The 27,698-nt window shown below is 42.3% G+C and overlaps 2 protein-coding genes across 11 annotated transcripts in view; one reads left to right on the forward strand and one right to left on the reverse strand.

Moving 5' to 3' along the window:
• PARP4 (poly(ADP-ribose) polymerase family member 4) overlaps window positions 1-4,193 on the reverse strand; it is a 75,141-nt gene extending 70,948 nt beyond the window's left edge. For 2 of the 4 annotated variants that reach the window (XM_055542602.1, XM_055542603.1), the window contains exon 1: window positions 1,421-1,757. The gene's annotated coding sequence lies outside the window, so the exon portion shown is untranslated. The other 2 variants (XM_055542601.1, XM_055542599.1) reach the window with 2 other exon arrangements.
• Window positions 4,194-12,385: 8,192 nt separating this feature from the next.
• CENPJ (centromere protein J) overlaps window positions 12,386-27,698 on the forward strand; it is a 36,789-nt gene continuing 21,476 nt past the window's right edge. For 2 of the 7 annotated variants that reach the window (XM_055542604.1, XM_055542610.1), the window contains exons 1-7: window positions 12,387-12,604; window positions 16,172-16,681; window positions 17,169-17,292; window positions 20,806-21,108; window positions 23,059-23,170; window positions 24,078-24,180; window positions 24,307-25,942. In XM_055542604.1, the coding sequence (XP_055398579.1) occupies window positions 16,238-16,681; window positions 17,169-17,292; window positions 20,806-21,108; window positions 23,059-23,170; window positions 24,078-24,180; window positions 24,307-25,942 (2,722 nt within the window). In that variant the 5' untranslated portion in view covers window positions 12,387-12,604; window positions 16,172-16,237. The other 5 variants (XM_055542606.1, XM_055542607.1, XM_055542608.1 and 2 more) reach the window with 5 other exon arrangements.

Genomic DNA, 27,698 nt, shown 5'->3' on the forward strand with positions numbered 1-27,698 from the left:
CTGGCCAGCCCCCACCGGGGTGCGGTTCTAGGTCAAGGCCCCACCTGCCATGGGCACCTGCCATAGGCAACTATTCCCCTCAGCCCTGGAGCCAGGCTCCCTCCCACCCCTACAGCCCTCCCTACTCCCCTACCCCCCACCTACCTCCCCCCACCCCCAGCAGTGGAACCTGTTTCCCTACCTCCACTCCCCTGTGCCTCTCATTCCTTCACCACACTGAAGCATGAATAACCATTTTCTTATTTTGAAAATTATGCTTCAAATGAAATTCAATTTTCCTGTCAGGGTTCAAGACATGGCCTCCCCACAGCCTCATCCTGGCCCAGGTGGCTTTTCTTCAGGTTGGCAAACCCTCAGGGCCTTCATACAGCTGTTCCTCTCCCCTGGACCCACCCACTGCCGCCACTCACACTGGTGTATCCCACCCAGGACCTAGTGGTGTCTGCCCAACAATCAACAAACTAAGGCTTCACATTTCTTGTTTCTTATATGGTCTAAGATCCAGTTAAACGGAAGTACCTGGATTTAACGCTGCCTTTCTGCGGCATTAATGTTTACTAACTCCATAACTTCACAGGTGTTGACTGTCTTTCACATGCAGATAGACTGATAATTAGCACTGTGCATAGACAAGAATGCTAATAGACACTGTGAAAGATATGGGACTATGCTATTCAGGTTCATCCACTTTGCTCTCAGTCTCCAACACTCAGAATGCTGTGTTGGCCGGGAATTGAACCTGGGTTAACTGCTTGGAAGGCAGCTACACTCACCACTATACCACCACTCACCACTATACCAACTCTGCACACGTGTGTGTAGCACACATGTATTAAAGAAAAAGCACCTGTGATCCCTCCATCCAGAAACAACCCCAACTGTTAATACTGCGATATTTCTTTTTGGTATTATTTTCCCCATATCATTACTATTTTGTACAGTATTCTTATAAAATGTTATTTATTCATATTGTTTATTTAAGTTTATGGACAGTTTCTCTAACTTTTCATGAGAATTTTCCTATGGCACTAAATGTTCTTTGAAATAATTTGTAGTGGGGCATAAGCTTTCTGTTATTTAACTCCTACCCTGTCATGAGGTATTTGGTTATCTAAAATTGTTCATTATACATCTTGAAGAAAGTGTTAGTATATACATTTTTTTCCCTGTGTGGTAAAGTATACATGGGCTTTCCTGGTGGCTCAGCAGTAAAGAATCCACCTGCAATGCAGGAGACGTGGGTTTGATTCCTGGGTCAGGAAGATCCTCTGGAGGAGGAAATGGCAATCTACTTCAGTATTCTTGCCTGGAAAATTCCACGGACAGAGGAGCCTGGCTGGCTACAGCCCATGGGGTTGCAAAAGAGTTGGAAATAACTAGCAACTAAACAACAACAAAGTATACATAACATAAAATTTACCATTTTAATCATTTTTAAAGGAAATCAACCCTGAATATTCATTGGAAGGACTGGTGCTGAAGCTGATGCTCCAATACTTTGGCCACCTGATGCAAAGAGTAGGCTCACTGGAAAAGACCCTTAATGCTGAGGAAGATTGAAGACAGGAAGAGAAGGGAACAACAGAGGATGAGATCGTTGGATGCCATCACCGACTCAATATGAGTTTGCGCAAACTCTGGGAGATGGAGAAGGACAGGGAAGCAGTTAATGGGGCTGCAAAGAGTCGTGTCTGACTGAATGACTGAACAACAATAATCATTTTTAAGCATACAGCTCAGTAGCATTAAGTACATTCACATTGTGAAACCAGAATATAAAGATTTTAAACATATTAATAAATCTCTGTCCATGGAATTCTCCAGGCAAGAATACTGGAGATTGTTGCCGTTTCCTTCTTCAGGGGATCTTCCCTACCCAGGGTTTGAACCCGGGTCTCCTGCATTGCAGGCAGATTGTTTACTGTCAGAGCCGCCAGGGGAGGAAATGCCAGCTGTAAAGATGCCAGACTGGGTGGCTGTGAGCCTCCTCTGGTCCAGCAGAGGCTGCATGGGCAGGAGAGAGACTAACACTAAGTTTTGTGAAACTTCAAGTCTGGCCTTGACTCCTGTCTTCCTGCAGGTTCTGTCTGGAGTCTCCCTCAAACACCTGCCTCTTCTGTGAGCAGCTTCCTGACAGACAACCACCACCTGTCAAGATCTTCTTCTTCTCATACGTTCTCTACGTGAAGTCAATCTCACATCTTCAATGGAGACTGCTCTGTGGTATGTGAGCTCTGGGTGTCTTCCACCCATCAGGCCCAGTTCAGTTTCAGGTCCGAAGAAACTCTAGCATTCCCCTCACAAATCCCGTCTCTATCCAGAAACCATGGATGCATCTGGGACCAAGAGGCTCACTGCCACCCAATCTGGCATCTTTACAGCTGGCATTTCCTTCCCTGATGGCTCTGATAGTAAACAATCTGCCTGCAGTGCAGGAGACCTGGGTTCAAACCCTGGGTAGGGAAGATCCCCTGAAGAAGGGAACAGCAACAGTCTCCAGTATTCTTGCCTGGAGAATTTCATGGGCAGAGGAGCATGGCAGGCTACAGACCATGGTATCGCAAAGAGTTGGACAGGACTGAGGGACTAACACTTTCCCTTCACTTCAAGAGCCCACAGCAGTGGCTTTAATCACACATCTCTCTGTAATCATGGGATGGCCTGCACTCTTAAGATTATCAGTGTCTCCAGGATGGCAAGCCTATGTGAACAGCTGGTCCTTGGTCATCTTTATATCCTTGGAATCTAGACATCTTTTGGCACACAGTAGGCATTCAACAGGAGAAGGCAATGGCAACCCACTCCAGTACTCTTGCCTGGAGAATCCCATGGATGGAAGAGCCTGGTAGGCTGCAGTCCATGGGGTCGCTAAGAGTTGGACACGACTAAACGACTTCACTTTCACGCATTGGAGAAGGAAATGGCAACCCACTCCAGTGTTCTTGCCTGGAGAATCCCAGGGACGGGGGAGCCTGGTGGGCTGCCGTCTGTAGGGTCACACAGAGTCGGACACGACTGAAGCGACTTAGCAGCAGCAGCAGCAGGCATTCAACAAACGCTTGCTAACTATAAACTCTTCCAAGCATGATTAAAGCCTGCTGTGTGCTGTGCTTAGTCGCTCAGTCCTGTCATACTTTTTGTGGCCTCATGGACTGTAGCCCGCCAGGCTCCTCTGTCCATGGGGATTCTCCAGGCAAGAATACTGGAGTGGGTTGCCATGCCCTCCTCCAGGGGAATCTTCCTGACCCAAGGATTGAACCTGGGTCTCCTGCATTGCAGGCGGATTCTTTCCTGTCTGAGCCACCAGGGAAGCCGGAATTTATGGACTGCAGCGTACCAGGCTCCTCCATCCACGGAGTTATCCAGGCAAGAGTACTGGAGTGGGGTGCCACTGCCTTCTCCCGGAATTTAAACCTAGGAGTATTTAAAAAAAAAACAACCCCAAACCCTTCTGACAAAACCTGCATTTCTGGGCTCAAATGTCATTAATTCCGCACATCTCTAATGGGACTGTTAAAACCCCTGCAATGGCAAAGCCCACACGCTGCGGCACTGCGTCCGCCCCAGAATACACTTCACGGCTCCACACAGGGCAGCAGCCTGTTCTAAGGAGCTGAGACTGCACCCACGTCCGTGCGCTTTGCCGAGGCATCAGCTACTCATTTCCGGGCTTTCCACTTTGGACTCACAGGTACCTTCCGTGTTTCCGTCCCGGGCTCCCTGTCACTCGCCACGTTGGGCTACAGTCCCTGATTAGTCCCCAAAATGCAGTATTAGGCAAGTTTCTTTCTCTGGAACCTAACTTTCAGGAGAAAGCCTATTTAGCACATTGGAAACAAGAAAAAACTATCAAAAAACAAACAAACACACAAACCAAAAACCCAAGAAAAAACTAAGTTCTATCTCCATCTGCTCGCTTTTGCGAGCTGGGGACACCCCGAGGCACCCGGCAGCGGGGGCGTCTCTCGGCTGGCGGCGGCGGCGGCCGCCGCGGCGAGGGGACCAGCCTTCCCCGGACGATCGGCGCGGTCCCCTCTCGGCCTCATCCCCGGACCTTCAGCTGACTTCCCCGCCAGACCGGTCGGCCGCAGCGGCGCCCACGCACCTGCCTGAGGCTCCGGCCCACTCGGGCGCTGGCGGCCCCGAGTTCTCGGCTTCCGACTCCGGGGCTTCAGGACTCGGGACTCCCGGGTCCGGGCACTTCCGGGTTTCGGGCGCGCCCCCGCTCCGGTTTCTGGGGTTCCGGCGCCGCCCTGCACTGGCCGCGGCGCGCACTGCGGAGCCGTATAGCGCCGCGGATGGAGACTGGACCGCGCGCGGTCTTCCAGCGTCAGCACTAGGATTCATCTTTCAGGCGGGATTTGGGCTATGAGGAGAACTCCAAACTTCGTAGTTTGGGGAAAGCGGTTGGAGGTGCTACCTGAGGAAGTAGGGCAGTTTTCCGGAGTGGGAAAGGAACAATTTCGAGAGGATTTGAGATTGGGGAAACATGAGGCTAATTTTAGTGCAGGATTCTCAGAGTTTGTAGTTCTTGGTAGTGTTACTGAGTAATTAGAAATATGTATTTTCCTTGGTAGCTCAGACGGTAAAGAATCGGACTACCAATTGTGGAGACCCGGGTTCGATACCTGGGTCGGGAAGAACCCCTGGAGGTGGAGGCATGGCAACCCACTCCAGTTATTCTTGTTTGGAGAATCCCATGGACAGAGGAGCCTGGAGGGCTGCAGTCCGGGGAGGGGGGGGGGGGGGAGGGTAGCGCCGGGGTGTCGCACAGAGTCAGACAGGACTTATGGGCTAAACAAGGCGACAACAATCTGCCATTCCAGAGAGGAGGGGCTGGCCACTCACTGAGTAGAGGGGCGATCAGTTCAGTCACTCAGTCGTGTCCGACTCTGCGACCACATGGACTGCAGCACGCCAGGCTTCCCTGTCCATCACCAACTTCCGAAGTTTACCCAAACTCATGTCCATGGCGTCGGTGATGCTATCCAACCATCCTATCCTCTATCGTCCATTTCTCCTCCTGCCTTCAATCTTTCCCAGAATCAGGGTCTTTTCCAATGAGTCAGATCTCCGCATCAGGTGGCCAAAGTATTGAAGTTTCAGCTTCAGCATCAGTCCTTCCAGTGAATATTCAGAACTGATTTCCTTTAGGATGGACTGGTTGGATCTCCTTGCAGTCCAGGGGATTCTCAAGCGTCTTCTCCAGCACCACGGTTCAAAAGCATCAATTCTTCGGCACTCAGCTTTCTTTATAGTCCAACTCTCACATTCATACATGACTACTGGAAAAACCATAGCTTTGACTAGACAGACCTAATGGGAAATTATAAAATTCTCCAAATAGTGAATAAAATGGGAATAAAAAAGATGTAGAAAGAATATGGATTTGAATCCTGACTTTACTACTTAATTCCCAGGGGATTATGGGCAGCTACCTTACAGCAGCGGTCCCCAACAGTTTTGGCACCAGGGACCAGTTTCATGGAAGATGACCATGGGGACCATTTGGCACCAGGGGACCGGTTTCTGCAGAAGGGGTTGGATGATTCAAGCGCATTACATTTATTGTTCACTTTATTTCTATTATCATTACATCATCTCCACCTAGCATCATCAGGCATTAGACACCAGAGGTTGGGGGCCCCTACCTTACAAGATTGTGTGAGAATCAATTTAGCTGACATCAGCAAAAATGGTACAAGGTCCATCCCTACCCCAAAACAATTTTGGGGGATTGTGTATGGCAACATGTGGGAGCTTAGTTCCCTGACCAGGGATCAAACACTTATCCCCCTGTAGTGGAACCTTGGAGTCTTAATCACTGGACCACCAGGGAAGTCCCAAAACAGTTTCTTAAATTTATTTTCAAAACATCTTTTAAAACTTGACAAAACCTGTCAGAAAGTACCTTACCAGATCCTAGAAGATAGTCAAAGGTTTACAACAAACAAGCAGATGTATAAATGTTATAGACTGGGGTCCTTGGACTCTCTTTAAAATATTTATATATTTTTTATTTTTGGCTGCACTGGGTCTTTGTTACTGTGTGGGTTTTTCTGTAGTTGCGGCGAGGGGGGCTACTCTTTGTTGCAGTGCACAGGCTCCTCATTGTGGTGGTTTCTCTGGTTGCGGAGCATGGCCTTAGTTGCTACAAGGCATGTGGGATCTTCCTAGACCAGGGAGGGTACCGGTGTCCCCTGCATTGGCAACAGGATTCCCATCCACTGTATGACCAGGGAAATCCCCTTGGACTCCTTATCGATAGAAATTGATGAGGTCAGACTTGTGCTGCAGTAAGAGGACGTGAAAACAAACATCAGGTGCCCCTGCTCCAGGAGATGGGGCGACCTGGTTCTTTAAATAGGGTGAGGGTAGGAACTGATCCGAGGAGGCTTAACTTGGGTGGTCTGCCCACCCTTGCAAGGATCCTGCACAGGACCCTTCTTTTGCTCTCAAGAGCGCAGGGCTGGAGCAGGTGGGATTAAAGCAGGTGGCTGGCATAGGCTGCAGCACCAGTCAGAGCTGCGCTGCCTCTGATGCGCTCCTCAGCAAGTGCACCGATGCCTCCCCTACCCGGTTTAGGGGTCTGAGCCTGTTTTGTGCCTCACAGTCTTGCAGTTGCCTCAGGTGCTGCACCTTTACCCTAACATGGAGCTGTGGGTGTGTGCTGGGCTATGTGCTGGGGCGGTCCCAGGAAACCAGCCAGAACCCAGGCAGCGTCGGTCTGCTTCCCCTTGTTTCTGGAGTTATTCCAGGCTTGTGCATGTCCCTCACAAGTGGAGTCTAGGGTTCTTACAGCCTTCTTTTTCCACTGGTTTTCACGCCACCTAAGGGGGTATGTCTTCCCAATGTCAGACACCAGGACTAGGGTGCCCAATAGTGGCTAAAACCGCCCCCTCACCAGGAAAGGTCTTCAGGCCCGTGTCATCTCTCTCCTCTTCTGTGTCCCCTTCCAGTGTGCAGGTCCTGAGCCAATTACTTCCCTTCCTTGATTCTGTGTGGATCTTTCTTACAGGCTTGGTTTTACAAGGCTGTCTGTCTCCAATTTGTCTTCAGTGATGATTGCTCCACATGTAGATCTATTTTTGATGTGTTTGTAAGGGTAGGCGAACTTTGTGTCCTCCTAATCTGCCATCTTGATCTCCCCTCCCTGGAATCAGTAATCTTATTTCTGAAGGGTAAATGTGCTGCTTTAAAAATGTGTAATAAAACATTTAAAACCCATAGAATGCTGCAAGTTGATCTGAAGCATAAAAACCCATAGAATGTGTCAAGAACCATCACACAATAATTACAGTAAAGTCTTAACTATCATTGTATTGCTCTGCTGTGATCCCAGCAGATTCAGGCTAGAATTCTCTTTATTTCTACTCCGCATTATTGCTCGGACATTCTAGAATGTAGTGCAGGTGATAATTCCTTCATTGTTTAGACTCACAGGTTTCCATGACCTTTTGCTGCAAGCCCAACCCACCAGCACTAGTTCTGTCCATATTAAAATGACAAGATTTTTTTTTTTAAAGATGTCTTTCTGCATCCAATGCAGTTGTTAGAAATTTTCTTACTGAGGTAACATTCTGGAAATCCGAGCCTTAGGACTTAGTGAGGAACTCTATTTCCCACAGGTAAAGTATGCTGTGGCTTTTCTTACCTTTGCTTAGAGGCTGGGTACTCGCATCTCTCAGGTCCCTCCATCCCCTGCTGGGGTCACCCGGTCTAGCCTGGACAGCATCAGCATGGGAAGCCTCCCACAGCCAGGCCTGAAATTCTGTCCTTTCTGGACAGAGCAGTCACTCCTATCATAACTAGCAAAGAAAATTCCTCAACTCTCCGAAGATTTTTTATGCCCAATTAAAATAGTATTCTTACCAAATGACTTGAGAATTACATATTATTTTTATATCTTGCAGAACCATCTGACATGACCTATTGAGCTGGACTTTGGCAGACAAACTGAGTTCATCAACAGTTGGAAGTCATAAAATTGAAAGGGCCTTGATGGATTTGTTTATGGTATAGATGTGATGATGGCTTCTTGGGTGAGGACTTCTCTAGACTCATCAAGTTATATGTATTATATATAGCTTTTTGTATGTCAGTCATACTTCAGTGTGGTGGATTTTAAAAAGCGAAAAAATTTCCTAAAGTTTTACCACATGGTAAGTGTCATACTTTTACATATATATATGTATTTTTTACTATTTATGTACAGCTGTGTCAAGTCATAGCTGTGGCAATGCAGAGCTCTTCCTTGGCACACAGGCTTCTCTCTAGTTAAGGCCCTAAGGGCTTATGTATGTGAGATATTAGTTTCCTGACAGGGATTGAGCCCACATCCCCTGCATTAGAAGGTGAATTCTCAACCAACCACTGGACCACTAGGGAACTCCCTAGACATATTCTTTTGATCTAACATTCCTGATAATTTTATGAAGCAGACACAGTTGTGTCCCAGTTTGCATGGGGGACGGGTTCCAAGACCCCCACGGATACCAGAATCCCTGAATGCTCAAGTCCCTCATATAAAATGTATAGTGTTTGCATGTAACCTACTTAGATCCTCCCTATACTTGAAATCACCTCTAGATTACTTATAATACCTAGTACATGTAAATGCTATGTAAATAATTGTCGTGTTCAGGCCTACTGTTAGTTGCTCAGTTGTCTGACTCTTTGTGACCTCATGGACTATAGCCCGCCAGGCTCTTCTGTCCATGTAGTAAATAATTGTGGGTGCACAACAAATTCAAGTTTTGCTCTTTGGAAATTCGTGTAATTTTTTTCCCTGCTGTTTTTCCAATCTCTGTTGAGTTGAATCTGCAGACGTGGAACCACAGTTGGGAGGGCCAAGTGTGTTATTAACATCCCCATTTTGCAGATGAGAACAGTTTCTGAGAACAGAACTCCTCTGATCCCAGGCTGCCTGACTCCAAAGCATGGGCCATTGGCCATTATATTACAGTGCTCTCCTGCCTCCAGTGATGACATAAAAGACTGTATCAGAATCGATAATTTGTGGCTAAAATCCCTTGTGGGAGCGCTTAGTCTGACTTTTCTCTACAGCAAGACTTGAAGATGCAATATTTTTCATTGTCTGGTAGTTCCTCCCCTCTCCCCCTTCCACCTTGTAATGGATTTTAAGAACCTTTAAGCTTAGTGGGCACCTGGGCTACAGGTGAACATTTATATAACATTGATCTAAAAGTCAGTTAAGACTTGAATGTAGTAAAAGACTAATTTATTCAACCAATAACCAATGTGATACTTGGACTGAATTAGAATAAAAATAGAAGAATAAAATATAGACAAAGAAAGTAGGAAATATTTTAACTATTTTAAAAAGATACACACTTGAAAAAAAATAAGACTTTTGGGCAAGCTTTAAGCCAAAGGACTATAATAAATGAGGATGAGCATTTGGTTCCTTGTGTGCCATCTAGCTGTTTGACTTTGGAAGTCTTGGGCTTTGACTTCATCCATAATTAAAAAAAGAAAAAAAAAAAAGAAAACCATGATTTTAGGAAGAAGGACTATTTTTGAAGTAGCTAGCAAAATGCTTTTGGGAAGCCCAATTTTTTCGAAGTGTCTTTAAAGTAATCTTTAAACACATATATGTATTTATTTATTTAGCTGCACCAGGTCTTGGTTCGGAGAAGGCAATGGCACCCCACTCCAGTACTCTTGCCTGGAAAATCCATGGATGGAGGAGCCTGGTAGGTTGCAGCCCATGGGGTCACTAAGAGTCAGACACGACTGAACGACTTCACTTTCACTTTTTACTTTCATGCAATGGAGAAGGAAATGGCAACCCACTCCAGTGTTCTTGCCTGGAGAATCCCAGGGACAGGGGAGCCTGGTGGGCTGCCGTCTATGGGGTCGTACAGAATTGGACACTACAGCAGCGACTTAGCAGGCAGGTCTTGGTTGCAGCATGTGGATTCTTTTAGTTGTGGCATGTGGGATCTAGTTCCCTGACCAGGGATCGATCTGGGCTCCCTGCAGTTAGGAGCATGGAGTCTTAGCCATCGGATCACCAGGGAAGTCCCTGTTTTTTAAAATTATCTTTAACTTAGTGGTAGTGTAATAGGAAAGAACTTTCATAGTCTATTACAAGTTGTTGCCTTATATAAAAAGATGTTGCCTACCAGCTTCAGTCAGTTCAGTCGCTCAGTTGTGTCTGACTCCGAGCAACCCCAAGGACTGAAGCATGCCAGACTTCCCTGTCCATCACCAACTCCTGGAGGTTGCTCAAACTCATGTCCATCGAGTCAGTGAAGCCATCCAACCATCTCATCCTCTGTCATACTCTTCTCCTCCTACCTTTTATATTTCCCAGCATCAGGGTCCTTTCCAATGAGTCAGTTCTTCACATCAGTTGGCCAAAGTACTGGAGTTTCAGCTTCAGCATCAGTCCTTCCAATGAATATTTAGGACTTATTTCCTTTAGGATGGACTGGTTGACTCTCCTTGCAATCCAAGGGACTCTTGAGAGTCTTCTCCAACACCACAGTTCAAAAGCATCAATTCTTTGGTGCTCAGCTTTCTTTATGGTCCAACTCTCACATCCATACATGACTACTAGCAAAAACCATAGCTCTGACTATATGTACCTTTGTTGGCAAAGTAATATCTCTGCTTTTTAATTTGCTGTCTACGTTGGTCATAGTTTTTCTTCCAAGAAGCAAGAAAATTTTAATTTCATGGCTGCAGTCACCATCTGCAGTCATTTTGGAGCCCAAGAAAATAAAGTCTGTCACTGTTTCCATTGTTTCCCCATCTATTTGCCATGAAGTGATGGGGCTGGATGCCATGATCTTAGTTTTTTGAACGTTGAGTTTCAAACCAGCTTTTTCACTCTCTTTCACTTTCATCAAGAGGTTCTTCAGTTCCTCTTTGCTTTCTGCCATAAGGTTATTATCTGCAGATCTGTGCATCTGCACATCTGAGGTTATTGGTTTTTCTACTGGCAATCTTGATTCCAGCTTATGCTTCATCCAGCCCAGCATTTCGCATGATGTACTCTGCATACAGCCTTGATGTACTCCCTTTCCAATTTGTACTCCCTTTCCAGTCCATTGTTCCATGTCCTGTTCTAACTGTTGCTTCTTGACCTGCATAGCTGTTTCTCAGGAGGCAGGTAAGGTGGTCAGTCTGGTATTCCCATCTCTTGAAGAATTTTCCAGTTTGCTGTGATCCACACAAAGGCTTTGGTGTAGTCAATAAAGCAGAAGTAGATGCTTTTCTGTAACTCTCTTGCTTTTTCTATGATCCAACAAGATGTTAGCAATTTGATCTCTGGTTCCTCTGCCTATCAGCTTAAATTATACATAATGACTCATCTCTAGGAACACTGCCTTCCAGGTAATTGGTATTAAGCTAAAATACCTTTGTTTAGCTAAAGTACCTTTGTTTTTGTAGAAATCGTACCAAATATATATTTTCCCCAGTTTCAAGCTTCCTGACTAGAAACATCCTGACCAGGCCCAGCCCTGAATGACTGCAGGAAAGAAGAAATTAACACATCTCCTCCAGACGCTGAGGGGAACCAGGAGTAGGTGACTTTACCGCCCTGCCCTGCCTCTGGAGGCTTTTAGTGCAAAAGAAGTCGGAAGTCTAACTCTGCCAAGATGGTTCTTTACAGGCCCAAGTACACCATTTTCTCTGTTTTCTGGCTTTTGGAAAAAAGTTATCATTCCTTGCCCCAACAACTGTCTCTCCATTACTGCCCTGTCCTGTCCTGCAGGGCCAGCAGTAGGCGCTAGTTTGTTTTCTTATACCGGTTATTACAAATGGCACTTCTTTTGATTTCTTTCCCTGGAGAAGAAAATGGCTACCCATTCCAGTACTCTTGCCTAGAAAATTCCATGGATGGAGCAGCCTGGTGGGCTACAGTCCATGGGGTCGCAAAGAGTTGGACACTTTAAATATTTATAAACAGGCACAAAGCCCAAGTTGTGTACACAATGCTACCTTGCATTGTTGAGTCCGCTTCTATGCAGCATTCTGCGATGGCAATTAAGAAAACAGTTTTCGAGCTTTGCACGCCAGTGTTCAAAATACTTATTTTCAACACTGCGCACACGGCCAATTACGCATTAGGCAGCAAAGACAAGCGATAAAGACAAGCAGTTAATTCATCACAAGGTTGTCTCTGCCATGAAATAGTATGGCTGACTGCCTTTACTCGGTCCCGCCTGGCAAAGACAACAAAACCTAAAGAAATCTTGGCAGAAAGGCTTCCTCCACCGATCAGAGTATCCGCAGCCTCATGTTTCCGGGGACGAGGAGACTCGCTTCTCGCGAGAGCGCCAGCGAAGCTTTCAAAGGCCAAGGGAGAGGGTCGCTCGGACCCGGAAGTGTTCTGCAGCAGCCATCTCCCCGCTGTTTAGCAGCCCACTACTCCGGCCCCGAGCCCACGCCTGGGCGGAAGGTGCCTGGCCGCGAGCGCCCACTAACGGATGTCTTCCGGCCTTCTCTGGGAGTTGTAGTTTGCGTGTGTCCAACGGCGCGCTCGCGCAAGCGCAGGGGGGCCGAAGGAACTACACTTTCCAGGAGCCTTTGGGTCTGCGGGCGGAGCGGCGGCGGCAGTGGCGGGTGGTTTGTAAGTGCAGCGTCCCCCGCTCCGGCTCTGGCTTGAGAGGCCTGAGGGGCCCCGGCCTCCTAGCGGGACTTCTCGTGGGGAGGGACTTAAGGAGGGGTTAGTTTGCCGTCCTGAATCCAAGCGGGCCGGCGGTTCCCGGAGGGACCGGCTCGGCCAGTGGGGGCGCGCCACTCGGCGCGGAGGGGCCGTGCAGGGTGCTCTATTCCGCGGTTATTCAAAGCTGTGGGTTTGAAGATTTGCTGTGGGTCGGTGGGTTTCAATGACGTGTTCTTTGGGAGACCGGAAATTCACCTCCCTAAGCAACAAATTGGTTTTCAAGACCTGAGGGTGGGTTTGAATTGTTTGCATCTACGTTTTCTGCTTCGCGTTGCCGAGAATTTAACTCCTCCCCCGGTGCTTTAAAGAAAGCTTGTGTAGCAGTTTTTGGAGGTCTTAAGGCTGTTTGAAACAGATTTTGATAATAGGAAAATCCGAGTTCACATGCCGATAGTCCTTCTAGGCATTTTGCTGAGTATGCCCCCTTTACCAAGGCCTTAGTATCAATAATAAATAACAGGTTATGCTGAAAAAACGGGATTTCTATACATCATGCTGACAGTAAATATACTTTCAGGATCATCGTAATGAAATTGAAATGGAGCAGTGGAGGTTTCTTTTATACGTGGAGGAAAGATGTATTACCCAAAGCGGGGTCCACCTGCTCACTGCTCAAAGCCAATAAAGAGGCAAGTTTTGTGGAAAGAAGACAGGACCTTACCCACCCCCTCTCCATTAGGTGGATGGAGGCACCTACATGGAGAAACAGCACAGTCAGCTCTGACAGTCATCTTGAAATCCGTCATGACGGTCCTCTGATTGGGGTCATCTTGTTTGTTTTAAGTACAGTTAATCTTCAGTTTCAGAGTCGGTTTGTTCACATTTTCTCAAGGCCAGGTCTCAGAATTGTAGCAGCTGTGTCATGGCTAGTGTCTGGTTGGTCATCATGGAGTTAACTTCTTCCACCTGGTTGGGAGTTTCAGTCTCTCCAAGACAGCTCACCCGAATGGCTCGCAATATTATCACTAACCCATGACAAGGAACTACAGGGCCTTGATTTTGCTTAATGACAAGCTGTTACTGTTTTGTCCTGTTGGCTTTTCTTTACTTCTGCTTTTCCTTCCTTCTCTGATTGCACTTATTGTTTGGCTGAAGTTTTTCCACAGACAAAAGGCAGGCTAAGGACCACAGGGCCCTGTTCTGTTTCAGATGCAGACGCCTGAGTGCTGCATCACAATGGTGATGCCCCTTATCAGTGCATCTAGACAAGTCTCAGTGAAAATGCACTTGTCAGTCTGGGAGGAAAATTTTCTAGCTTTTTTTTTTTTTTTAATAAAATTTGAGTATAGTTAATTTACAGTGTTGTGTTTCAAGTGAATAGAAAAGTGATTCAGTTATATATATGTACATATTCCTTTTCAGGTGGTTTTCCTTTCTAGGTTATTACAAGATAGTGTAGTTCCCTGTGCTATACTGTAGATCCTTGTTTACCTGTTTTATGTGTAGTCATGTGTATCTGTTAATCCTCAGTTCACTTCAGTCGCTCAGTCCTGTTGGACTCTGACCCCATGGACTGCAGCACACCAGGCCTCCCTGTCCATCACCAACTCCCAGAGTATACCCAAATTCATGTCCATTGAGTCAGTGAGGCCATCTAACCATCTCATCCTCTGTCAGCCCCTTCTCCTCCTACCTTCAATCTTTCCCAGCATCAGGATCTTTTCACATGAGTCAGTTCTTTGCATCAGGTGGCCAAAGTATTGGAGTTTCAGCTTCAGCACCAGTCCTTCCAATGAATATTCAAGACTGATTTCCTTTAGGATGGACTGGTTGGGTCTCCTTGCTGTCCAAGGCACTCTCAAGAATCTTCTCCAACAGCACAGTTCAGAAACATCAATTCTTTGGCGCTCAGCTTTCTTTATAGTCCAGCTCTCACATCCGTATGTGACTACTGGAAAACCATAGCTTTGACTAGATGTACCTTTGTTAGCAAAGTAGTGTCTTTGCTTTTTAATATGCTGTCTAGGTTGGTCATAACTTTTCTTCCAGGGAGCAAGCATCTTTTAATTTCATGGCTGGAATCAAAGGCTGCCACTGTTTCCAGTGTTTCCCCATCTATTTGCCATGAAGTGATGGGACCAGATGCCATGATCTTAGTTTTCTGAATGTTGAGTTTTAAGCCAACTTTTTCACTCTCTTCTTTCACTTTCATCAAGAGGCTCTTTAGTTCTGTTAATCCTAAACTTCTAATTTATTCTCCCTCCATCTGCTTTGGTAATCATAAGTGTTTTCTATGTCTGTCTGTTTCTGTTTTGTAAATAAGTTCATTTGTCTCATTTTTTAATATTCCACACATAAATGATATCATTTAATCTCTGGATCCATCTATGTTGCTACAAATGGCATTATTCCATTCTTTTTTTTATGACTAATATTGAATTGTATATATAGACCACATCTGTATCCATTCATCTGTCAACGGACATTTAAGTTGCTTCCATGTCTTGGCTGTTGTGAATGGTGCTGCTGTGAACATTGGGGTGCATGTATCTTTTCAAATTAGAGTTTTTTCTGAATATATGCCCAGGAGTGGGATTGCTGGATCATATGGTAACGCTGTTGTTAGTTTCTTTAAGGAACCTCCATTCTATTCTCCATAGTTGCTGTAGCAATTTACATTCCCACCAACAGTGTAGGATGGTTCACTCGGTAGATTATGAACACAAAAACAAAATGCCACTAATAATGAGAGGAATGCCAAAATAGTGGTGTCAGAGACCTCTAGGGATACAGATAAGAGACTGCCTCGTGGGCGGGAAGGGAGTTATAGGAAAAGGAGGAAGGGACAACAGGAGACGGTGCCAGATAAAGCCTTGGGGTGGTGGTGACTTGTTCTGGAACTAGGAGGAACACTGCTTCCCTGGTTGGGCAAAGAAGCAGTATTGGACTACAGTCAGAAGCATTGAAAGTGGTTAAAGTGGGTAGTAGTGGATATAGATAGTGCCTTGTTTTTCTTTCTTTCTTTTTTTTTTGTTTTTGTTTTTGTTTTTCTTTTGGTAATCAAATAACTTAGACGAGCTTTAACTCCCTTAGGTTTTTTGTTGTTGTGTTGTGCTCATTCGTGTCTGACTCTTTGTGGCTCCATGGACTCTGGCTTCTCTGTCCATGGAATTTCCCAGGCAAATACTGGAGTGGGTTGCCATTTCCTCCTCCAGGGGATCTTCCAGGGATCGAACCTAAGTCTCTTGCAAAGGCGGATTCTGTACCATTGCGCTACCAGGGAATCCTGCTCCTTTAGTTTTAGGTCTTGATTGATTATCACTTGTGTAAATTGATCCATAACTGATTGAATCAGAGGGAACTTTGATTTTTGATCCCCTCAGTGTGGATTTTTTTAAGGACATTTAAAAAAATATGTAACTAATTCCTTGATTGCTTTGCTAAAGTCTTTTATATAAGAAATACTCAGTAGATTTTTGTGCTAGGTTGAAGTTTGGGTAAAATAGCTTGTTTTCTGTCTTCTTTCTGCAGGTGTTGGAAATTAGTAACTGTTCCATCTTTTACATTATTTAAATACAGTACTGCCATTGGACCAGAATGTTTCTGATGCCAACCTCTTCAGAGTTAAACAGTGGGCAGGACTTCTTAACCCAGTGGATGGCGAATCCTTCTCGGGCTGGGGTCATATTAAATCGTGGATTTCCTATTTTAGAAGCAGAGGAAGAGAAGCCAGCAAATGTGAACTTTTCTACCAGCTTTCCTATCAAAGCCACAGAATTTTCAAATAGTTTCAGCTTTATAAGGGAAGAAGATTCACTTCATGAAGAACAGAAATTGGAGCCTAACAGCCCGTACAAGTTACAGTCAGATAAACCTGAACCACAGAGAGTCTTTCCTTTAACTAAAGAGGGGCCACAGCTAGTGGCACGTCAGGATGCTCCTGGACAATGGGAAGATAGCAAAAATGAGTTTATCGCAGCTCTTTTGAGTGAATTAAAAGAAGTGCCTTATAAAGACCCACTTGTTAAAAAGCTTGAACAGGTAAAACGGGGTTTGACCTGATATGTATGTGTATGATTGCACAGTTATTGCAGGTTTCTGTTTACAATGAAAAGTCATCTGTTCCAGGTCTTTGTTTATCTTTTACTCATAATATCATACTTTGAGGTGAAACATTAAAACATGATTGATATGTAAGATACAAATATAGCACTTAAAATAACAGTATCTTCCTACCTCATTTTGTAAAGACTAATTTAGAAATGATCAAATATTAGTTGATTATAAATGGACTGATACCGATCCTACTTTAAGGATCAAAGCATTCATGTGGTTGTTTTTTTTTTCTCTTTCTTGGTTGCGAGTTTATAGAGTTTTGGTGGCAGATTAAGTTACTTAAGCATCCATCTTTGGAACTCTTTATTAGAGAAGATATGAGAAGGGAGCTGGGAGGGATTAAGATTAATGTTAAGGAGCAGAGGTCCATAAAGAAATAGTAATTTTAATTGTTAATTTTATGTCTAAAAAGCTGAAAGAAGAGCAACAGAAGAAGCAGGAGCAGCTGAAGAGGCGGCAGCTCGAGCAGTTGCAGAGGCTCATGGGTGAGCAGGAGGAGCTACTCGCCTTGGTGTCTGGGCAGCAGACACTCCCAGGTATTATTTACTGAGGCCTTTGGTCAGTACCGTGGTAGGCAGTTATACACATTTCCTGTCTTTAGTTGTTTGACAGGTTATTTCTACCATTTCTCTGTTATGTTGCCAACTCCAATTTCAAGCCAGACAGACAACTATGGGACGGTAGTGGTGTAATATAATACACATGAGGGATCTGTGCCATTCTGGAACATGTGTGCCATACTTAAAGACATTGACATTTATTTATAAAATAAAATTTTAAAAAGCCCCAAAAGAATAAAAGATGCAGAGCTGAATTTGACCTAGGGCTACTGAGGTACAACCCCTGCCTGATGAATGAAAAACTGATCAGGGTCATAAAAGTGTGTATGTGTAGAAGCCGTTCTGCTCCGCTAACGAGCCATACCAGAAATACTTTCTGGGGTAGTACAGGACAGCTTTTCTGTTGAATGCTAGATCAGTTAATAGAAAGCATGATGTACTTACAGGGACGAGCAAGCAGTGGGAAGTTGATCTGGAGCAGTAGTTTTGAAAGTTTTTTGACCAGATTGCATAGTAACAAAAACATTTAAAATCATGACTCATAATTTCAGAGAAATTTCATGAATCAGTTCTTATTCACATGCCTGGAAGGTAGCAAGGACATTTCAAAATGGATTGTGTCCCATGGTCTGAAAAACAGTGGTCAGGGGCAGTGTGCTTGCTTCTTGGTGCTGCCTTTTAAGAGACACACTTTGCTGATTAAATGGAGCACCTGTTCTGTTGAGAGGCTGTCCTAGACGTAGAGAATACAAAGAAGAAAGATCTTGGTAGGTGTGCATGCAGCTGTGGTTGGATGGTACCTTGGGTGTGGTGGTAGCACTGGTGACAAGGAAGGCAGCAAATGAAGAATGGCTCAGGGAATTCAGATGTTTATGTTAGACAATGTAGAGAATATGGTGTGTATGTAGAAATAACTGAGTGGTTCAGGGTTCTTTTATGGAGGACAGAAAAATAATAATCACTCTCACTTATAAAATAGCCTGTGATAGTTTTCTAGTAGAAATAGCATATGGTAGAGCAATAGGGAAGCAGATTTTAAAGTTACTAGTGTGAGAACTACTTCCATGGAGTTATGTAACAGTTGTTTTCAGTTCTCAACATTTTTTGGTCAGGACCCCATAACACTCTTAAATTATTGAGGACTCCAAAGAGTTTGTATTAGTATATGGGCTATAGCTATTGATATTTACTGTGTTAGACATTAAAACTAGGAAACTTAAAAACTAATTTCTTTAAAATAACTGTGTGCTATAAATAACACTTTTTAACAAAAAAAATTTTTCTAAAAAATAATTGAGAAGAATGGTTCAGTGTTTTTGAAAATCTCTAACTTTTCGCTTATAGAACCCAGCTGATTCTCATATCTACTTTCGCCTCCCATCTCTTCATTTATGTTGTTTTGGTTGATGTATGTGAAAAAAAATCCAGCCTCACAAGGACATGTGATTGGAAAAAGGAGAAAGCTTTTTCAAATAACATGGTTATTTCTTTGATATTCCACCAAAGTTAACAAGTGGTCATTTCTTAGCTGTTATTCACTGTATGGAATCAATCATATTAATGAACTTTCTATACTCTAATTACATTAAAATATATTAAAGTATCTTGACATTTTGGATTCATCATCCATGCTTTGGTGAAATCATGCATTGGTTATTTGGAAAATAATAGTTCTCTGAGTGAGGTAGGTTCTAAAAATGTTGATGTATTTCATTATAAAGTATAAAAATTTATATGTATTAATGCTACCACAGATATCATCATAAAAGTCTTGAAATATAAAGCTTTCAAGCTCAGGGTGATGGACATATTTTCCAACATTCTGATTTTTACTTGAAAGTTCATACTTTATCATTGGCAACAAATACTGTCAGTTTCCTTGAAATGTCTGGCTCAGTTGTCTCATTTTTGAGAAAGTGTTCTGCCAAGTACTGTGGTTTAAATCATCATAGTTCGTCATTCTTTCAAGTAGAAATAATCCCTGAAAGATCAGTTAGTTGAGCTTATGGCTGAAAAAATTTCACAGCCCATGGCTTAGTTTACAGCGGAAGTGATTTATGCATACTTCTCATTTTGTCCTATAAAATATTCAGAAGACATGAACTCAAGAGTTAAAATTTAACTAAAAAATTAATAATTTTCCTGCTTGCTTTGTCTGGAACATTCTTCAGTAAAGCTATTGTTAGTTTTCGAGCTGAGAGTGTGGTGGAGAGCACAGTGGGTCCTGCTGTTCTGCTTTTGAGTGAGGTCCCCAGGAAGCTCCCTCACAGTGCATGTGATCAGGGTACATGTCAGCACAGTGAAAAGGCAGATACTGTCTCAGTAGTTCTGAAGATAGCCTGGATGTTGGTGGATGTCCTGACAGAGTCTTGGACACTGGGAGTGTACAGACCACACTTTGAGGACTGCTACTTTGGGATTTTGCTCTTCTGTCAGAGATGTCTTTAGGCTGAAGTGGGATGACCATTAGTCAAAAATATTTAGATGGGAGAATATTGCTATTAAAGAAGGCAAGTTGAATCTGATACTCAGTGAGGACCTACCTGACTTCCAGTTTTATTTGTGGGCTAGGGGTGAAGCAGAGGGTATAAGACATAGGTGGCATGCCTTTTATGAAGTACTTCCCACTATGTCTTATTTTTTTGGCCATGCCACATGGCTGGTGGGTCTTAAGTTCCTGGACCAGAGATTGAACCTGCACCTCCTGCAGTGGAAACACAGAGTCATAACCACTGAACTGTCAGGAAGCCACCCCCCCCCCCCCACCATTGTGTCTTTAATTTTAAGTTTAATTGAAACAATCTGGGAAAACAGGAGTAGTAAATTTCAAGGGGCTGGTACAGCAGGCAGGATAGGTAGTATTGCCATTTATTCTCTAAGAATTCTATCTTCGAGATACATGGAAAGGGAATCTTTTGTCTGTTTATTGGGTGAGTTCAAAAGCAGAGACTTAAGAAACAGAACAGGTAAAAAGTATTACAGGAAATTTAGGGACTACAGAAAAGTACAAAACAAAATCACCCATCATTCCACCACCTGAGGTCACCAGCATCTTAATGGGAACATAAAGGAAAAATGTTTTCATGTGTTGTAACGCAGAGCAGTTATTGATTGTGAAGGAACAGTTCAGATTATTTGTAACAGTCTGCACCGGTGCTCTGCATTTAACTGTTTGTCACGGGGCTTAGAGTTGACAGCTCCAGGCAGTGCTCACGGATGGAGGGTGAACGATGCCTTCCACAGTTAGGCAAGCTGCAGCTCTGGAGTGTGAACACTGCACATGAGTCGTGGTGTAAGTGCATTTTCAATCAAAAGTATGCAAAAGTCACTTTGGACTCTTAAAATTTCATGACTTTGTTAAACATAGTTTCCTAATAATGAGGGAAAAAAGTACTTTTCTCACTTCGGAGAAATCATAGGTGCCATTAACAGGTAGAACAGAAAATGTTATAGAAAGTCATCAGTTTTGTTTATTTTCTTAATTGTAAGGTTTAACTCCACTGCCTGATGACCAGAGCCAGAAAAAGTACAGACCTCCGGGAAATTCAACCACGGTAGAGAAAACCACGCCCTTCTTGCCATCATATATCTACCAGAATCAAAGCCAAGAAAAAAAACACCCTTCTAACATTTTATCGAGTGAACAAAACGACTTCTGTAGAACTACTCATCAGGATTTTGTTTTAACTTCAAGAAGTGGTGCTTCTCCCAGCGTGTTTTATGAGGCACAGTGTCAGGAAGCACTTGTGAAAAAAAATGATTTGAAGGAAGAAAATGATAACTATTCTAAAGGTGAGTTACTTATCTTTCTCTCTTCTATAGTTAATGACAGTGTCACCTAGTTGTTCTAAGACCAGGAAAGTCCTGCATATTTTTCTCCTATTCGTGTCTTTTTTTGTCCTCCTAAATATTTGTGTATTTATTTGGCTGCATTGGGTCTTAGTTGCCGCATGCAAACACTTAATTGTAGCATGTGGGATCTAATTCCATGATCAGATTTGAACCTGGACCTCCTGCATTGTGAGTGCAGAGTCTTAGCCACCGGAGCACCAGGGAAGTCCATGCTACGTCTTTAAATCAGAGATCCTAACTTCTGTACAGCCACTGAGCCTGGTTTGGACACAGAATTTGTGACTTTCCAGGAACAAGTTGCAGATGACTCTTGCTGACTTCAGACCTTGTCGTGGTAGCAGCCAGTCTTCAGAAAGGGAGGAAGCGATTTCTGTGTGGATCATTTTTCTCGAGAGCTTAGGAAAAGTTTGAAATCGATTTAAAAAGTGTGTGTTGGTGGTGGGGAATAGGATAGAAGATGTGACAGGTGAACAATAGATTAGTGATGGGACTTACTACTTGTAAGAGAAATCCCTCCAACCCCGACACCCTTACTGTATCTCTGTGTTCCCAGCACCTGGCAGGCTCCTGCCAGAGCACTGGCTCTTAGTGTCTGCTCGTTCCAACCTCACCGAGCGCTCAAGGCATTTCTACTGTAAAGTCCTGTTTCTGTGCTCACTCCCTGGCCTTTTTTTTCTTTCCATATTTTGTAATCATAGAGTGAGTATTGTGTAATAAATTATGTTCTTTTCCCACTCAATGTGGAAAGTGTTCATGGCACTTTCTGAAGCCTTCATAACCATAATTTTAATGTTATCATTATACAGATCATCAAATAATGTCTTTATTTCATGTTCTTTATAGTAGGACTGAATCATTTCCAGTATTTTTAATTTTAATTTGCTTTTCAACTTTAATGGTGTTTTTATGTATATGTTCTTTAGAGTCAGATATAGAAAAACACAAATGATACGACAAAAAGTCTTTACTCAATACTTAGTACTGGGCACCTTTTGTGGATAATATCTTATTCCTAATTTAGAGTAATTTCTTGGTATAAAAAGGTCAAATGTCTTTTCCTTATTTTTTATACAGTACATTCCCTTAACCTTTTCATCTTTATTTGGTGGCACTGTGCAGCATGTGAAACTTCCCTAACCAGGGATCAAACCCTTGCCCCTTGCAGTGGAAGCATGGAGTCTTAACCACTGGACTACCAGGGAAGTCCCACTGACCGTTTATTTTTGGCAAATTTCAAACATCCAGAAAAGTTGAAAGACTGCTGCAGTGATTATCATGTACCCACTACCTAGATGCAGCAATTGATATTTTTCCATATTTACTTTGTCTATATTTGTATGTTATATATATCTGTATCTATACTTAAATTTATCTATTTATATCTGCACATATTGATAGTTTGCTCAGTCATTTCATCTCAAATTATATGGAGACATTATTTTATATAATTTCAAATATCTGGAAAAAATTAGGACATTCTTCTGTATAACCACAATACTATTAATATTTTTGTATTCAGGGACCTTAACTATGGAAATGCAATTTAGAATGCTCCCTGCAATCCCAAAATTGCCTCTTTAAGGTGTTTTTTAAAAGTAGGATCCAGTCAAGTTATTGTATTATATTCAGTTGCTACAATTCTTTGAGTCTTTTATAACTTAGAAAATTTCTCCCCCTTAACATTAACTTTTTGAAGGATGTTGTGTTTTAATTAGGGTTTTTTAGTTTTCTTTATCATATTAAAGAAGTCCTTGAGTGTTTTAAAATCTTTGGTATACATTGTTTACCTAAATTTTTTTTTTTAAGCATAGTAACTTGTAAAATTCTCACATTTTAAGACTTTAATCTGCTCTTTTTATTGAACTAAATTGCTCCTAATTTTTATTCTAGGAGAAGGTATTTTACCATGTTTGGAGAAAATGACGGAACAGATTCAGGAAGGGAACGATACGAACTTAAAAAAAATTGGTGATTCCTCAGAAGTGGTTAATATTGAAGAAAGGTATCATTCGCGTTGAAAGGAATTTAATATGAGTCATTATTATTGGTACTTTGAAAGATCCATAGTTTTCTTGTTTTTGCTTGGACGTGCTTTTAAGTATAGGATTGAAGATCCAGCTTATTCCATATTGTTAGCAACAGTAAGAGGTTGGGAAGATAATCAGTTAGAGTAGCCTTGACGTTGTATTGGGAGAATCTAGCAGTTTTTTCCAGAGAAGGCAATGGCACCCCACTCCAGTATTCTTGCCTGGAAAATCCCATGGATGGAGGAGCCTGGTGGGCTGCAGTCCATGGGGTCACTAAGAGTCGGACATGACTGAAGCGACTTAGCAGTAGCAGCAGCAGCAGCAGCAGCAGTTTTTTCATCTAAAAAACTAATATTCTCTCAAATAGGTAAATCCTGTTTTGGAGAAGAGAAAGATCATATATTGGAGTTTCACATATGGTATCACTTATAAATAATAATTGAGTGTGGTTATAGAATATTAAATTTATTTTTATATTAAAGATAAAATATCAATAGTGAGGTTTATTATTTTCTTAAATAATTTAGTATATGTTATGGGATGCTAAATGACTTGTTAATATTATTAAGGATCTTAGAGAATATTTATTTAATGAACTATTCTTGGAAACATATCTTAGTTATATAATGAATATATTACTTTAAAAGTTAATCTGAGGTCAGTAGGTGGACTTCAGAGGGGCTTTTTCAAATCACATATAGAGACATGTATTTCTGTATTTAGGAGATGGAGTGGAATTGTAGCTTTTAATAGATTCTCAAATGGAATTTGTGATGTTGGAAAGGGTTAGTTCTCAGTTAGAGGTGTCTATCAGCCACACTAAGTGTAAAGTATTCACCACATCATGGTTTGCATGTTACATAACTTTATTTTTATGATTAGGCCTATTAAAGCTGCTATTAGAGAAAGGAAACAAACTTTTGAAGATTACTTAGAGGAACAGATTCGGTTGGAAGAACTAGAACGGCAACAAAAACAGCTAAAGGTTAGCATTTCTACTATTTTGATCCAGTTATCTAAGGCTTTAGAGATTTGTTTATAATTTGCTTAAAAAATAGCTTTGAGATTACTTGGATATACCAGAATTAATTCAAATATTCTTTTATTTTAGGAAGCAGAAGGATCTTTGCTTATCAAAGCAAAACCAAAACAACCATTCTTAAAACGAGGAGAAGGTTTAGCCAGATTTACTAATGCTAAATCTAAGTTTCAGAAGGGGAAAGAAAGTAACCTAGTCACCACTCAGAGCATTTCAGAGGACCAGCCTGTGTTTAAATCAGATAAACAACAATTCCAGCGGAAAACTGCTCTTATAAATAAAGAAATCTGTACAGAGAACCTTCCTGTTAAAAAGAACAGTAAAGTCAGAACCAAGTGTCGTTCTCTCACACTCAGTCAGAAGCCAAAAGTGCTTAAGAGTAATAGTAGGAAAAGTCTCTCTGCATCAGGATTGAAAATGCCAGCAGGGAAGAAATGTGATGGGCAATTTAGAGAGCAGATCAGTTTAGGAAAAAAAGTGGAATCTAATAATAAAGAAAATGTACCTGAGTGTACAAAACCTTGTGATGTTGGTTGCACAATCTGGAATAAGGCATGCAGTAAGGACAGACTTCCCATTTCCACAGGACTCATCAGCTGTATGGCTTCTCAGAACCCAGCAAGTGAAAGTTTGAAAGGGTCAGAATCTTCTCTTGATGATTCTCTTCAGAAAAAGTTAGAGAATTGGGAACGAGAAAAGGAAAAGGAAAATTTGGAATTAGATGAATTTTTGTTTTTAGAACAAGCTGCTGATGAAATATCATTCTCTAGTAACTCCTCATTTGTACTGAAGATCTTAGAGAGGGACCAGCAGAACTGCAGAGGTCGCCGGCTGTCTTCTACCCCTGTCAAAGGTGTGCGGGAAGAGAAGACAGCAACACTGGGTTCTGTTAGTCAGCATAACCAAAACGAGGATCCGGGCCGTGCCCAGTGTGGAAGCAAGGCTGAGTGCGAGGTTGCTCCCAGACAACGTGATTCAGTGTTCTCACCCGGAGCATTGTGGGCGCCGTCCTGTGAAGTCAGGAGGAGAGTGTACCAAACGAACCCTCCTGAGAGGCAGGCCAGGTGGAGTGCAGGCGATGGTGAAGGTGTTACAGACAGTGATCACAGCACCGATTTGGAGGAACAGCTTGACGTCACTATAAAGCCATCATCTGCGGGTAAGGAAAGGAGTTCCAGCAGCAGAGAAGATAGTCCGCAAGTCTGTGATGATAAGGGACCTTTTCGGGACACCACGACTCAAGAGGAAGAGAAAAGGAGAGATGTTGATTTAGATTTGTCTGATAAGGATTATAGCAGTGATGATTCTCTCATAATAGAAAGCTTGAAAAATAAACTTTCTGATTCCTCCAGAAGACACTCAACTATAAATGTGAATAAAATTGACTTTGATGATGAAAGAACTTGGACTGACCTTGAAGATAATTCATTTAAACATGATGGTGTTCTTGGGAATGAAGCCATTTATGGGACTCCCCAGACAACCTGCCATAACAAGAGTGAAATGTGTGTACTGGACAAAACGATAAAAAGGAAGGTCGTGCCAGTCAAGAAGGGAGAAGACTTGGGCAAATCCACTAGGGGCCCAAGCCCTCCTCCTACCTCAGGTCTGATGATGGAATTCTTTCCTTCTCTGAAATCGAAGTCAAAGTCACACTCAAGCTCGGGAAATGATCCCAAGTTAAACACAAGTCAAGACCACCCACCTGGTATGTCAGAGTATTGTAATGAAATGTTATAAGTTTAAATTTATTTTATCAGTATGTTGTCAGAATGTTTCTTAAAATCTTAATCTTTCTAGATGCTTAGTAGATACCTAGTAGGTGTTTGTTAAGGTTTGATTTCTTTTGTGAGCCTAAATAATGTAATAGTCACACACACACGTGCACACATACTAGTATAAGAGATTTGGAAGAACTGTGATTGCAGATTTTTTCAAATTTTAACCTGTGTCTTCTTGCCAAGGCTTTAAAATTAATTACTGTAAGGTGAGATAACGTTTAAGTTTCTTTAATAACCAAGGGCTATTGGGCTTCCCTCATAGCTCAGTCGGTAAAGAATCTGCCTGCAATGCAGGAGACCGGGGTTCGATTCCTGGGTCAGGAAGATCCCCTGGAGAAGGAAATGGCAATCCACTCCAGTATTCTTGCCTGGAAAATCCCATGGACAGAGGAACCTGGCAGGCTACAGTCCATGGGGTTGTTAAGAGTTGGACACGACTTGGCGACTAAACCACGACCAACAACCAAGGAATACCCAACTTGTGGTTGGTGTTACTGTGTTACCTCCACTTGTGCACACCATTTTAAATCCGTTTTTTTAATGGTCTCATGCATTAATTTGCTAAATATGATGAAGAAGAAATAGAGTAAAATCCGAGTTTCCTCTCTTCCCCAGCCCCAGACCTGGGCTCCCAGAGACACCAGCTTTCCCATTTCATTTGTGTATTCTACCAAGATTCCATGCATATGAAAGTGTATGTGTGAATGTGTATATAATTTGCCTTTCCACACAAATGTAAACACACTTTGTATATACTGCTCTGCTCCTTGCTTGTAATATATTTTGAAGCTTGTACTAATACACATCTGTCTCATTCCATTTCATGGCTGTAAAGTATTTAGTTGATGGGATGGACTTTCTAAACTTATATTGAAAACAGTTTTCCATTCTTTTATGTAAATTATAAACTCGAATGTCTGGCAAAGCATGGGTGCTTTAAAATATAAGCTATTTTTTAAAAATAGTATTTTTTGCAGGAAGGTTGGAAGTTTAAAGTATAGACTTTAAAGTAAACACTTTGAAGTGTTTAAACTATCCTAAGGTAACTGTGATGTATTTCTTTACATTCGTTTTTCCTATGTATTTTTAATATGGTAGAGACATATAATTGGCCTTATCCTTTTTGACCAGATGTATGCAGTGCTTTGGCCATATCATTAAAACTGTTTGTGTACTTCAAAAATGGTTGCAGAGAATTATATTAATGTAGCATAATTTTATTTAGTAGTTTCATGTTGAACATTTCAGTTGTTTTTCACTATTAGAAATAACACTGCAATGCACATTTTTGTGTAGAATGACTTGTATGATTTTATAAGTTCATTCTTTAACTAGATTTTTAGAAGTGGGTCAGAGGGGAGATACATGTATTTTAGTCTTGTCATATAAGTCAAGGTTATTTTCCAAATGGGTGGTTGAAGGACAGAATTACAGGTTATTCTGTTAAGTAGCATATTTGATGTGGAAAAGGTCTTAATTTGTATTTCTTTTATTGGTGGGGGATAAACTTTGATTTTGGTGTTGATTAGTGCTTTAGATCTCTTGTGAATGCTTATTCATGTTCTTAAGCTGTTATGTATATTTGTTCAAAAATTTATTTGAATGACTTTTAAAATATATAATGTTAATTTGTCATCAGATTGTTTTTTTAGGTAGAATGATTTGATTCTTCAAGTTTAGATT

This window comes from Bubalus kerabau, chromosome 12, assembly GCF_029407905.1.
Source record: "Bubalus kerabau isolate K-KA32 ecotype Philippines breed swamp buffalo chromosome 12, PCC_UOA_SB_1v2, whole genome shotgun sequence".
NCBI classification, from domain to species: Eukaryota; Metazoa; Chordata; class Mammalia; order Artiodactyla; family Bovidae; genus Bubalus; species Bubalus kerabau.